Source organism: Carassius auratus, chromosome 32 (genome assembly GCF_003368295.1).
Source record: "Carassius auratus strain Wakin chromosome 32, ASM336829v1, whole genome shotgun sequence".
Lineage (NCBI taxonomy): Eukaryota > Metazoa > Chordata > Actinopteri > Cypriniformes > Cyprinidae > Carassius > Carassius auratus.
Genome location: NC_039274.1, coordinates 31781674 through 31796075, shown reverse-complemented (window position 1 = coordinate 31796075; position 14402 = coordinate 31781674). Strand labels below are relative to the sequence as shown.

Here is a 14402-nt window from a genome sequence, read left to right as displayed (position 1 = left end):
AAAGAGATTGCATGTAAATAATGCCATAATAATAATAATAATAACAACAATAATAATAATAGGCTTAATAAATTGCAATAATTAGGCTAATAAATAGCTATAAAAAAATAGTGTTTGTTTTATGGAAGCCCATTTCCGCCAACTGAAATCATACATCACTTTTTTTTCTTCATTATTTCCTAATTGGCAGTAGTATCTCATAATTCAGACTTTCATGTCATACTCATGTTTGTTTTTTGGTCAAAGCGGGTTTCCTTCTTAAACACATTTGTATAGTAGAATATGTTTAAGAGAAAATATAAACTTAAACAAGTTCGCTACCCTAGATTTTGTGTATGATAACCAAAGTTTACAATTTGATGCGAGTGATTCTATGTTGTGTGACGTCACGACTCCGGGCATGGCACAACTGGCGTCGCGCGCCAGCCAGCCGTTACCCTCTCATTCCCCTCCTAGACTACTACACTTCGGCATCTGTATTTTACGCAACACTTCGACTGGAAACACTGCGAGCTGACTGACAGACTGCCGTTTTTCCTCGGTCACTTTTCTTTCTCGGAGCGGTTCTTCAGAGAGTAACAGGTGCGGGACAGCAGCGGTGAGCGGAGTCAGACGTTTATTGCCAACTGTTGCTCAAGTTGCCATTAAGTGTCAAAATATGGCAAACTCGGGCGTTCAGTTGCTTGGATTTGGTCTCTCTCTGATTGGCATCATTGGACTGATCGTGGGCACCATCCTCCCGCAGTGGAAGATGTCCGCGTACGTGGGGGACAGTATTATCACGGCAGTGGCCACTTACCAGGGACTGTGGATGTCCTGCGCGTTTCAGAGCACCGGGCAACTTCAGTGCAAAATCTACGACTCCATTCTACAATTAGACAGTGAGTGTCTGTCTAATCTATCTATCTATCTATCTATCTATCTATCTATCTATCTTCCTACCTACCTACTATCTGACTGGTTTGTCTTAAAAAAAAAAATAGAGAAATTGATAGAATAGCTGTCTGTCTTATTTTTTTCTCCACATCAAGTGAGTATATATATTTTTTTCACTTACAATATTTATTTTAATTTTAATGACCTGTGATGTAGAATGTAGAAAATCCCAATGGCTGATTAAAAAACACACTGTATCACATTTGATCTATTATGTATATAAACTGATCAAGTGCCTGCCTTGTATAAGTCTATACTTCAGGTGTTTATTGGAATTCTCTGGCATTGGAAGCCGTAGTTTCCAACTGGCGTAGTTTCACACACACACTCAAATAAACACTGGTGCTATTCCCAGCCAGTGCTTGATTAATGGATGCTGGCCTCGCCAATGGGACATTGAATCTACTGTAGGACTGTAATGAAACCAGGCAGGACAGGTAGCCATGGTGACATCAGCCCATGTTTCTCCAGGAAGAACGTAATCCATTGTTTCTATAGCTGCCAAAGTATTTTTATTAACACACCCATTTACAAGTAATGAATTATGAGTTTATAAATTGAATTGAGTGCTTCAGTGTAGGGCTGTTACAGAAACATTCCCCATCGCCTGAGTTCCCCGAGGATTGGGATAGGAAACCACAACCTCGCATCCCTCCTCAGGGTTTGCAGAAACACTCTCTACAGATTAACACAGGCTGTTAAAAAATTTGATCTAGCTCTTGTGGTTCACTCCTTGAATTTATGTATTTACAGAGGGGCTCTGTGCTAAAACTCAGGGGTTATTTCTGAAAAAGCTGCGGGACACTTCCAGCTGAAACCAGCTGGAACCGCACCTGACAGCAGGTTGAATTAGGATGGAGGGAGGAGCAAAAGACAAGAGAGAAAACAGGAGGATGAAGGTTGACCCGCTGAATTCCACTGACTGTTTTCTGTGCCTGGCAAGAGATGCCTCATTGTGTTTTAATGAATAAAGTAGAGGAATAATTCTTCCACTTCACTTCAGCTTGCACCCCTGCCCTGCCCCTTGCACATTCCCTTTGTAATCTCCTCTCTTGGTGCGGTTTGTGTGCACATGTACAGGATCACACTGGCACAGACTGGTTCTTGTCTTGCTCTCTTCTTAGCTGTATCAGCAGCATTCTTTTTTAACAGTGCACATTTAGCTAGTGGATGTGCCAAGGAAAGCATCACTATTACTAGTGCTCAGACTTTTGTGAAAATGACACCCTGAACACTTTAGCAACAGCATAGAAAGAATTTATGTTCTGATTTAATATAAATAATATTTTTAAATATATAATCTGAAATTATTATAATATATCATATTCTTTATTTAACAGCTATTTTCTGATAGTTTGGCGTCTTGCAGCACTGATGTTTAAGATTTCAGTATCCAGTTTTGGATGCATAAAACTAAATATTTTGAAATAGAAACTCAAATGTTTGTACAATTCACTTTAATTTGTTATCATTTCACATAAATGATAAATACATAATTCAATATTATATAATATCCAGTCTCAAGCCAGTTTTAGAAAAGAAGCTCAATTTAATTAGTTGTAATTTAATATTATAACTATTAACAATTTTTCCCCATTCAAAACTATACGAGTAACATGTCTTGGGTATTCTGTAGTCTTTGTTATTATTTACAGTATGGTTTTGTAAAGTTTTAATTTGTTATCATTTAATTTAGCTTATTTAAAAGCTGCTTCCTGGTGGTTTATCCATTTGCATGACTGACAGTTCTTAAGATCTCAACGTCTAGTTTTAGTGTAGAAATTTACAATAAAAGCACAATCTGCATCTGTTTAATGTCTATCTCTGTCTGCTGTAGGTGAACTTCAAGCGACCCGTGCTTTGATGATTGTGGGTATCGTTGCATCCATTGCTGGTCTTGGTGTGGCCTGCATGGGCATGAAGTGCACCACTTGTGGAGCTGATGACAAAGTTCGCAAGGCTCGTACGGCCATAATAGGGGGCATCATACTGTTAGTGGGAGGTGAGTGAATGTGAGAGCAAGATGAAACAGACTGTTCATGCAAGTTAACAGTGAACCATGCTTGAACTGCTCTTATATAACATCAGTCTCTGCTCAGTCTGAGGGTCAATGGAAAACATTGAAAAAACAGGGTAGCTAATGCTAAACTAGCTAATGCTTTGAAGATATTGGCAAACAAAGAAAGATCTTCCGTACTTCTTTTAAACAGTTTCTCTGTTTTGTTCCTACAGCCCTCTGTGCACTTGTTGCCTGCTCATGGTTTGCCCACAATGTGATCCGAGCTTTCTACAACCCTTTCACTCCAGTCAACACCAAGTGAGCACAAGGAATTTTACTTTGCACAATTTCTGGAGCAGAGTGTCCAAACGCTGTTCCTGAAGGGCCCCCAAAAAAGACACATTTTGGATGTCTTCCTTATCTGACACACCCATCTCAGTTCTTGGAGCACTTCTTCTAGTGTTGATGAGTTGAATTGGGTTGGTTCGATTATTGAAACATTAAAAAAGTGCAGTGTTGGAAGCATCCAGGAACAGGGTTAAGAAACACTCTAGAACTTTGGCCAAAAGCAATTATATAGTAAAATAAAAACAAAACAGTAATAATATTGATGTAGAATTTTCACATTTCCCATATGACCTTTTCTTTGACTCTTTAGGTTTGAGTTTGGAGCAGCTATTTTCATTGCCTGGGGCGGGTCATTTCTTGATGTTCTCGGTGGAGCCATGTTGGCTGCCTCTTGCCCTCGAAGTAAACAAGTGTCAAAATATCCTAAAGGTAACCCTGCACAGTCTGCCAGCAGCAGCAACAACAAAGAGTATGTGTGACCAAGACTGCCCCCCACTGGACAGATACTGCACCAACTCCAGAAGGTGAAATATTTCTTCAACAAAATAATGAACTGAATAATGAAGGTTGAACTGCTGTCACTAAGGAAGACCACGGTTTACAAACGGTCTAATGTCCCATTATAAAAAGGGCAATTAGGTGTCCAAAAGTTCAAATAGATAATGTATTTACAAACTCTCTGGGAGTTTTGGAAATGGAGGACTGGAGGAATCTAGTGCTAGTTCAAACACTTACAGATTGCTTTGAGCCCTCAGTGTTTCAATGAAGAGAACAACTTGGTTGGTTTCTCTGTTTCAAATAAGAGACACTTTGGTAGTGGGTCATATATGTTGGTGTTTTCAAAGTGCCCACTAGAGAGCACTATAACCAACACAATAAGCAGGTGTTGCCCAAAATGGAGGCAGAATTTTTATTTTTAAGATTTGCTTGTTTTTGATTATTTATCCCACAGAAATGCTAACCTTTTATATACTCATTTGAGTCAGTGTTATGTAATTCCATGTAATTGCAGATGGTCAAAAAATTATTAACACTTATTAGCTTATAAACACATTGCAGTATTAACTCGCCACCTCATGTTCATTTTATCATCCATGAGCCTATCTGAATATCTTGTACTTATAAAAGTTTCTTGATAATGGCAGTGTTAGTTATTGTTAATACACTTGTTTTACATGCTTATTTTCAATAAAGTTGGCTTTAATTGTATCAGGCTGGTTATTATTCCTGTGGCTGAAAAAGACAAATCACATTCCAAATTTGAATTTGCATTACACAAAAATACAGTGAGTCTATATTGATAGCTGAGATTCTGAACATAATTTAAACAAGGAAATAAAAGGCTTCTTCCAGGCTGCAATGTCCTAAAATGTTATTTTTTTAAATTGTAAAAAAATATATAAAATACTTTTAGGGACATCAAAATTAAAGTGTTACTTGTGCATTGTTTTCATTTTAAAAATATTTAAAACTGCATCTATTTTTTCCTGCCATCCTATAGTGTTATAGTAGACTATACGAACACACAAAAGACAAACTTAATTTCAGTACTGGCATGGACTAATTATAGAAAAATGTGTGATTAATTCATTGTTTTTTTATTGACAGGCAGCACAAACACCTTTACAAATAGCCTTTATTCAGTCATAAACAAATGTAACTCAATATACTTTATTATTCCCACCCCATGCAAACCTTTAGAGGTTTAAAACATTTTTAAGAGCAAAGTATTTTAACCAACATCTGAAATTGGTTTAGAAGATCTGATTGTTCATCTCAGTATGCCTTCAAGATTGTACTTATTTCAATTTAAACTCAAATCAACAGGCACAAAAAAACAGTGACCAAACAAAAGATCAAGCAACCAGAGTCATTCAGAGAAATGTCAAGGTACCAAGGTAACCACAGGTCTTACCAAACGGCACGTTACAGGTTAACTGAGTTTCACAGGAAAATGTCCTCTTTGGGAGATGAGTAATCCAACCTGCTGAGGTTAGCTTTCTTATTCTGCATTAAAGTGCAAATTTTATAAATATAGCCCTGTTGCATCAGAGATCATAAAGATCTTCATCTCAAGAAAGAAACATCCAAAACTGAGAACACCAGACAGAATCATTCAGTGCTACAGATGCAGGGCATCAGTTAAGTGATCGGCAAGCATAAAGTGAACAGGAAGCCAAGTCCACAGTTCTCTTGTTTGACCTCGAAGAGGTGAAAGCCTTAAAAGCTGTACATTGAAAGGTGACGACGAGTGAGAACATGTGAGAGGGAGATTTTAGTTCTATTCTGTAGGCCTGCTTTGGTGTGTAGGCCTCAAAACAGCTTTGGCACAGTCAACCATGCATCAGGCAACAGGTGATACTCTCTCAGAAACCGGGAAGCTTCTGTTATTGTTTATAATATCATCCAAGTCATCATCGTCAATAACCACTGCAAAAACAAAAGAAGAAATGTATCATATCTGACAACAGAGGGGAAATAAGTGGACGACACAAGGTATGGCACATTCAGGTCATCCTGGGAAGTTCAAATTTATGTGTTGGTAATCACTTTTTAAAACTTTACATCTACAGTACAAAAAGAACAAAAGCGTTTTGCTCAGTGTTTTCATTAGATTTTTGAAGGTCATTTGAGTCGTTATATTACTGCTATATTTTTCATGCAACTTTTTTACAATTATTACAGATGCTGCATCCATTGCCAAACTTGATTTTAAAGTTTTCTTTGATTTTAAAGACTTTCTAGTGATGTGCATTCAACTTATAAACGTCTTCCCGACATGATTTGAATGCACCATTTGCCAAAATTAGTGCTTCCTTCAATGTTATATTTGATTACTAGAAAAGAGATATGCGAACCGTTTCAATGTATTAACTAGGGGACGTATGGACAGAAATATAAAGCTGAACAAAGTTTTGTGAATGTAGCTGGAAATCTAGAGAACGTGTTACATTAGAAAATTATTTTTGAGGAGCTTCCCAAGAACTGCATATTTAGTGGATGTTTCCCTTATTGGACGCACCCAGTCAATGAGTGACTTCAGCTGGATTCAATGAGGGGAAACATCCAAGATGTGCAGCTCTGTGGTTTTGGTTTAAGGTCAAGGATTTGTAAAGGGAAAATATTGTACAGGGACTACATGATAAAGTAACACAATGGCACAGGCTACTATCAAACCCACCTCTCGTAGACCGCCCGATCTGTCCGAGTTTGGGGGCTCGCTGCATTCTTCGTGGGGCGGACAGGAGGTCTGGTCTGGTTCTCCCCGCCTGTCCGTGCTCGTACGGGATTACCGGACTGGGCTGTAACGCACCTGCCGGTGGTATGAGATCGGGCATTTCTGCCATGCCGTACATGTCCTCCTGCTGCTGTACTTCGGTAAGTGTATTCATAAAAAACAGCCGCGAGTCGTTGGTTGTCTGTGCACTTCCACCTAAACGGGTCCAAAAGCTGTGTTTACAACACCTGGGGAGGGTGAAACACGGGGAAAATGAAGCCGTCAACCCATTACGCTTTAAATAATGAAATCCAGTAACCAATATTCGTAATAAATAGTAGTTCGATAAACAGTCGGATTATATATATAATACACCTTGTATAAACACAATTAAAACCGATCGCATGTACCGGATGAGCTCGAGTATGTTCACACCTGTCAACAACAAAGCTTTCGCTTACATTACGTTATGTTGTAGCCGAAATATATCACGTATACAAATATAAACCAACGAAACATGTCCTTACCTTGTATTTGTCCGGAGCGTACACTGTTTAACTTTACACGTTTTGGGCTTCTCTGTCGATTTGTACGCGGTGTTCAGCGCGAGTCGGAAGTTGCCCACTATCTACGGCGGGGAGAGTCTGTCGTAACTCTCACTTGGGGATTTCCTCGGTTGTGTCTGTATGCGTCACTGCGAGGGAGGGCCCGATCTCTGCAATACTCCTGTCGTGAGTCTGCGGGGAGGTGGTTATTGAGGTTTAACTACCTTGTGTGGGCTCGTGAACTGTATAAAACATTATAAAAACTTCCTATTAGTTCAAATGGCTGATTGATTTAACACGTTTATTTGAGAAAATAAAGCCCAAAACAAATGGAGCAGAAAAAAAAGATTTTTTTTTTCTCACTTAACTACAGTTTTAATATTCAGACAATAGCTAGGCCTAGTTGAACGTTTTTATCATTCCCCATTCTGCACATTACATCTAAATTAGTTTTCAAAAGTGTTTTACAATATTATTAGCTAATGCGTTTGATGTATGGTTTTGTGTCAAGTGGAGTTACAAATGGTGCTGCAAGTTAAACAAAAATCTCCACTATTTGCTGCACATACAAGTAGTTTGACCACACATTCTCTTCTTTCCTGGCCATGTCAGAAAGTTTGTTTTTAAAAAAAGTAGTCACATATTGTGACCTATATTGTTCATAACTAATCGTGGCATGCAAGAAGGTGGGATCTACAGAAAACCGTCAAAGCAATGCAAATACACAGGCTATAGGATTGTAAATTGAATTGCAGTAAGAGAACAGAGACAAAATTCAGACATAGGCAGGACAGGACATGCTTGGGGAAAAGAGGATGTATAATCAAACTAATAATTTATAGGTTAGTGCAATGTTTCAGTTAAAGTTTCATGGCCAAAAATAAATTTAATTATGGAAATTTTTTTACAATTCATCATCCCCCAGGTTTGAACGAAAAAAATAATTTCAAACTCTGAATGGTTTTAATGTGGTTATACATGTGCATCTCAATAAATTAGAATGTCTTGGAGAAGGTTATTTCAGTAATTCAACTCAAATTGCGAAACTTGTGTATTAAATTCAATGCACACAGACTGAAGTAGTTTAAGTCTTTGGTTCTTTTAAATGCATTGAATATATGACATATAGACCAAATAAACCATACAAGTCTAGCGTACTCTAGAAGGCAACAAACTGATTCATAATATGCTCGGAGTCTGACCTCCACTCACCGCTCCACTGCTAATACATTGCAGTTATTCAATCCCGCACATTATGATCTAAGATCAGCTTTATCAGATTTTGACATGTTTTCTCCTGAGTGTTGTTGTTTAGATTAGGAAAACAAGCAGTATCTCCTTTCACATTCAGGTGACATTGTGGTATGCACGTTGAACATGTTGAGACTAATTTTTGTCTTTAAATTTAAACCCTCATTAATAGTTCAGGGTATAAAGGGGTTAACATGGGAAAGGGACAGGGGAGATAACCATTAAAAGGGGATAAAAAGAAGGTGGAACTCATACCATTTTTAATAAGCTGCAGCAGCTCCAGCATGAACATGTCCAAACCAGTTTGTCTTCTGTTTGTCCTTGTGATTCTGACCACAATTTTGTGCTACAACTCAGGTAATTTCAATTTATCTGTACATTGCTTACAGCATTAGTTTTCACATGAGTATTATTAACCATAAGGGTATAATAACCATAATAATTTTTATTTTTTCAACATTAATGTTTATCCTTTCCATTGGAGACTAATGTCACCATTTTTTTTTTTTTTTTACACAGTCTGTTCACAGATGGGATCTTGGAGACCAGTTTCTGCTTGTGGCTGCAAAAGTAAGAAATAGGTCTTTTGCCAAAGCATTGTGTAGCATTAATATGGATCAATTTTTTTTTTATTGTAATCTATAAATCTCTCTCTTTAGTTAATCCTAATGGGAGTGTACGGTGTGCAAAGAGAGGCATTTCTAAAACCAGCTACAAGTACAAAGCCGCTGTCAAGTGTATTTGCAGGAACCCCATAAAAGGTAAGTTAACTTATAGATTTTGTTTCCAAATAATAGTGATTATGGGAAAATCATTAAAATATACTTTCCTTTTTACACAGATTTAAATGAAGACTACAGGAAACAGTTTGAATGGATGTGCAACTCAAAATCAAAGCGTTTTTCTATCCCCTTGTGATCTGATGGAATTGTGCAGCTTTTTATAGAGCTTTAATGATTTATCATATCTATAGCCAACATGCATTTTTAAAGTCTCGTTGATTAATTCACTTTAATATAATATAACCATGGAAATGCTTTGATTTTAACTGTTATAATTGTGATCCTTTTGATTGTATCAAATAAGCAACACAATAAAAGTATTTAAACAGACATGTTTTTCTGTCATGGCTGTGTATTTGATATGATAACAGAAGACCGTGTGTTCTGTATCCCCACAGGTCATCCTTGTTTACAGCAGCCTTTATACCACTAAAGGTTTCTTTGGCTGGATTTATGATTTATTTAAAGAATTATACATGTTCCAACAAGCCACTTGCCCCTCTCAGGTTTAACAACCATGTCTGGAACCAAAAGTATTTTTATTTTATTTTTACTGCTGTATCTTTAAAACAAATCTCTTTCTAAAGATCTACCATGTAAGGCTGAAATCTGTTGCTCAGCATTTTTACCCCTCAGCATCGCAATTTCTGATGATATGGTATCAGTTTTCATGACAACGAAGGTTTCCATGAGATGCATGTCTATTACACTTCTATGAAATTAGAATGTTCATTTGATACTTCAGGCTTTTTCTTGTTTATAGTTTAACTATATAGTTTAATACTACATTATCGTTTCAAAAGTGTTTACATTTTTATTATCATTAATTAGAATGAAATCAATCAATTACACATTTGATAATTAAATTGCATTCGGTACTATTATAATTATCTGTGCATTTGTATTTTGGGCTCCCAAAACACATTAACCTTGAAGCATTTAATTTATTATGTTTATGAGCATGTGCAATTTTGTTAGTCATCTTTTAGCCAAACTCTTGAGAACATGTTTACAGTCAGCACCTGCAGTCGACAGCTATGTTAACAATAACCAGTACTGTCTGGATACAAAGAGTGGTGGAAGAAAAATAATTTATCCAAATAGATTAGGGCTTCAGCTAACAGCTATATCTCACAGTTATTTATTTGATGGACTTGGTTTTCTGTACATAAAATATCACTGGTTATGGTATTTTATCCAGGCTACTGGTATAATTCATGTTGTTGTTTATACTCTTTTTCAGTGTCACTGAAACTGATAGATTTTGAGTTTTCCTTTTGTTAGTGCCCGAACCTTTATGGGATGGGATGGAAGCATAAAGTTTAGAATTTTAAAAAATAATTTGTAATTTTGTGGAATAATTAAACTGTCAGGTTCATTAAACTGTCAAGCTGCTACTGTATAAGATTAATTTTATATGCACTGGAATACGAATCCACAAGTACACATTTAATATCATTCAGAGTTTTCAAAGTCAAGTCACCCTTTATTTGTATTTATTTGTATTTATTTCACCCACTCCTGTCGGGAGCCTGGTGAAGAGCGGCGATTTAGGACGGGGTGCCGATGATAATCAGGGAGGAGGCAGCTGACTCGTCACAGGGGTCAAACAAAAAAATAGTTTGTCAATGATGCAAGAAGACAATAACAGAGTAGTTTTTCCAGCTTGATGATTCAGTGATGTCATCATCCAGGTCAGTTCTATTCCAATAGTGTCTGGGTGCGCAATCAGTCAAGCGTCCCTAACTAAGCAAGCCAAAGGCAACAGTGGCAAGGAACCGAAACTCCATAAGTGACAGAAATGGAGACAAAACCTTGGGAGAAACCAGGCTCAGTCAGGGGGGCCAGATGAAACCAGTATGGCGTGGTTTAATTCCAGACTCGTCTGGTTCCCGTGGTCTTGTGGCGATGGTGGTTGAGGTGATGAGGTCTTCACAGGGGATCTGTCTGTGGGGCACATCTAGTTGACATGGTCTACACTAACATTGAGGGCCGTAGAGGTCGTCTCTAGGTGCTGATAAACCATCAGGTCTGGATTTGGACTGGATCTGGGTGGCTATGGTAAACATCCAATCTGGATACAGACTGGATCCTCGGAATAAGAATGAAAGAGACTAATATTAGCATGTATGCCATTTTTCTTATGATGTAGCAAGTACATTGAATGTTATTGGAAGTGTTTTCGGTTCAAATCCTCTAATGATTTGAATGATAGAAATGTCATATTGTGTCATGTGTATGCCATGTTAAAGAGATGGGGCTTTAATCTAGATTTAAAATGACCGAGTTTGTCTGCCTCCGGAGGAAGATTGTTCCAGAGTTTGAGCGCTAAGACACAGAGTTTGAAGCTTCAAGATTCCAGAAGGGTATTGAAAAAAATAATACAATAAATGTTTGACATTAAATGTGCACAAGTATTAATGTCACTGTTGAGATAGTCAGTACCCCCCACAGCCTGAGAGTGGTACAGTCCAAACCCAGCCCAGCAGAACAGAATAGCAAATGTAGCATTGAACTTTGTTAATGCTGGGAGGATATGGATGATTGTGAGTGTCTATTCACTGTACTAATGGTCATGCAAGTAAAAAAAAAAACCTAATTATGTGAAATATCAATTAAAATATACACATATATAATTTGTTTGTGTTTGAAGCGACATCTGCGTGTGTTTTCAGGTTGCTGTGCTTTCTGGTGCTTGCCTTTATTTGTTCTGAAAACGAACCGAGCTGTAGGGGGATGCCCATGTCTGCCCTTGTTGGACTGTTGTGGAACGCCAGCATCACTGGCCATGTGTGAAGCTGTAAGAGAACATTATGGCATTGAGGTGAAATTAAATCACTCGTGCAATGACGTTAAACTACAATTACATATTCAAATACTGTGATAAGAGACAAAAAACACAATCAATAGTACAAATATATTTATATATTTAGTTATGTTCTATTATATTGCACCAAATTTCTTTTTGGAAGTGATTTACAAGAGTTATGCAAGCATGAAAACTCTTACACAAAAAGGCACCCACAGATGTACACACACAAACATTCACACACATGACCCAGTGCGCACACACACACTTACATTCCACCTATATGACCCCCTTCCAAAACCAAAAGAACTGGTTCCGATATGCATCTTTTCTCAGTACCAGACTAACTGAAAGTTTTTCTGAAAGCAAACACCCATAACGCAAACCATTGCACCATGACTAGATATTGTACTTTACAGAGTGTATGTGACAAGAGAAATCTTTTTTTTTTTGGCCGGAAGAAAGAGCTGGTCCATATCAGACTGGAATCATAAAGTTGTGCTCTGATTTCTTATTTTATGACAAACTAAAAGTATTTAAATTCAACTTAAAACTTTTTTTAATTATTAAATTGAATTTAGTATTGAAATAATCTTCATGTTTGGATCGGGTACTCATGTTTAAAAGATCATAAAAACGTAAGACAAATTAAAGACCCTGTAAAGGAATTGTTCAACCAAAAATGAATATTTGTTGAAATTTTTTCACATTACACCAGTCCATCAATTAACATCCTGTGAAGCGAAAATCTGTGTTTATAATCGTTAAAGAGGTGGTTCACCCAAAAATGAAAATTAGCCCATGATTTACTCAACCTCAAGCCATCCTAGGTCTATATGACTTTCTTCTTTAAGACAAATACAGTCAGAGTTATATAAAAAAATGTCCTGGCTCTTCCAAGCTTTATACTGGCAGAATGGGGGGGGGGGAGATTTTGAAGCCCAAAAAAGTGAATCCATCCATCATAAAAAGTAATCCACACAGCTCCGGAGGATTAATAATGGCCTTCTGAAACTTTTTAGACCTCAATCTCTAGCCTCCACTAACTGTTGTACAGTATGTGTGTTCACGAGAGAGTGGCATTGCAGCAAAATAAAAGGTGAATTCCCCCTTTAAGATAAGACAAAAAGATAAGAAAAGTGAAATGATTTTGATGTGTGCACTATTGGTGATGTCCAAAAAATGAAAAACACAGTAGTGATAATATTTCAGTAAAAAAAAAAGTTTTATTTCTAATTGAATTCATGTGTTCCCAATTAGAAAAAAATCTTAAAAGATACTGTGTAGAGGTCTTTGTCGAAGCATAAGAAGTGTTTAATTCTACCACTAGATGGGAATGGTTGAAATTCTTTGTGATGACAGGGATTTATATGGTTATGTTAGACAAAACTATCCAAAACAAGAGTTGAGAGTGTGGTTATTCATTCAATCTGCAAAATATGTCATTAGTATTCAGGAAGTTATGACTCTGCCTCTTTCCTAGGGTGATGTGTACAGTGACTGTTTTTATGACTGTTGGTGCTATCCGCTGTCCTGGTGTCAGATCTCCCATTAGATTAAGAGACGGGTAGCTGCACGGGCCAATGCCAATGTTTTACCATTCTCTAAAACCCATTACACAACACTGGTGGATCTAGATGATTACAGATGGATCTCAGATCAGAACATACTGAAAATAGTTACAAAATCACTTTAAAATCACTATTAAAATGTGAATTAAGACATCAAATCATAAACGTGCTTAAAACTTGAATGTTCTTATTCCGGCAGATGATGGTGATGTGGGATTGGTATGGGTGGAAATACTGAAAGAGGACTAGCTATTGAAAGAGGAGGTTAGCTCGAAATACTGTAACAAGTCTGTCCAGCTCAGCTCATAATTGTCCATTCCCTGTAATATGATTACACACATTGTTTCTGCGTTTTATTATAGTATCAGTAAGAAATATGAATAAAAAATAAAATAAAAAAGAATAATCAAACTAAACTGATTTAAAAATTGTATAAACCAATACATTCATTCAGGTATTTCATAGTCTCATAATAACCTTATAAAATGAATAATAAAAAAATATTAAGAAAAATAATAATCTAAACAGAGTTAAAAGTTTTTTTTACTGTACATTTTTTTTAGCTTTATTTATATATTTTTCTTTCTCTTTTTTTATTCTGTTTTTCTGATGTATCTGCCAATATTATATTCTTCAGACTAAATATAGTACATTTCTTTCAAATTAATTAAACAACTTGGGAATTGGAAAGGCTGAAAATGTGTTAAAGGTAAAACAACACGTGTCACTGTTAGGAGGCAAGCTGTTGATGCACATTAGACAGGCAGGTATGGGCCCTAAGCTTTCGTCTTCTGCTTTCTGAAGACCCGGTTCACATCCTCTACACCAGTGGTTTCAAACCGGTCCTGCGAAAACCCCCAGCGCTCCACATTTTCTTTGTCTTCCTTCTGTGAATCCCCAAACCTGATTCAACTCATAAGCATATTAGTAGAGACTGCAAGACC

General features: G+C 37.0%; 1 protein-coding gene and 1 long non-coding RNA gene across 2 annotated transcripts; one reads left to right on the top strand and one right to left on the bottom strand.

Annotated features, from left to right (window-relative positions):
- Positions 1 to 419: 419 nt before the first annotated feature.
- On the top strand, positions 420 to 4492 carry LOC113052170 (claudin-7-A-like). Its single transcript, XM_026216533.1, has 4 exons — positions 420 to 881; positions 2774 to 2938; positions 3169 to 3253; positions 3594 to 4492. Exons 1-4 carry the CDS (start codon positions 659 to 661, stop codon positions 3760 to 3762), a joined length of 642 nt encoding a protein of 213 aa, XP_026072318.1. The 5' UTR covers positions 420 to 658; the 3' UTR covers positions 3763 to 4492.
- Positions 4493 to 4860: 368 nt separating this feature from the next.
- LOC113052169 (uncharacterized) lies at positions 4861 to 7191 on the bottom strand. Its single transcript, XR_003276989.1, has 3 exons — positions 7028 to 7191; positions 6465 to 6748; positions 4861 to 5713 (listed from the first exon to the last, which is right to left on the bottom strand). It is a non-coding gene; the product is annotated as an uncharacterized LOC113052169 (long non-coding RNA).
- Between the last annotated feature and the right edge of the window lie 7211 nt (positions 7192 to 14402).

What these genes read in the sequence shown, in the direction of transcription:
- LOC113052170 (XM_026216533.1), top strand. Translation starts at nt 659, where the DNA reads ATGGCAAACTCGGGCGTTCAGTTGCTTGGATTTGGTCTCTCTCTGATT. An exon ending in CATCATACTGTTAGTGGGAG is followed by an intron (nt 2,939 to 3,168) that starts GTGAGTGAATGT and finishes TTGTTCCTACAG; the next exon opens with CCCTCTGTGCACTTGTTGCC. An exon ending in TTCACTCCAGTCAACACCAA is followed by an intron (nt 3,254 to 3,593) that starts GTGAGCACAAGG and finishes TTGACTCTTTAG; the next exon opens with GTTTGAGTTTGGAGCAGCTA.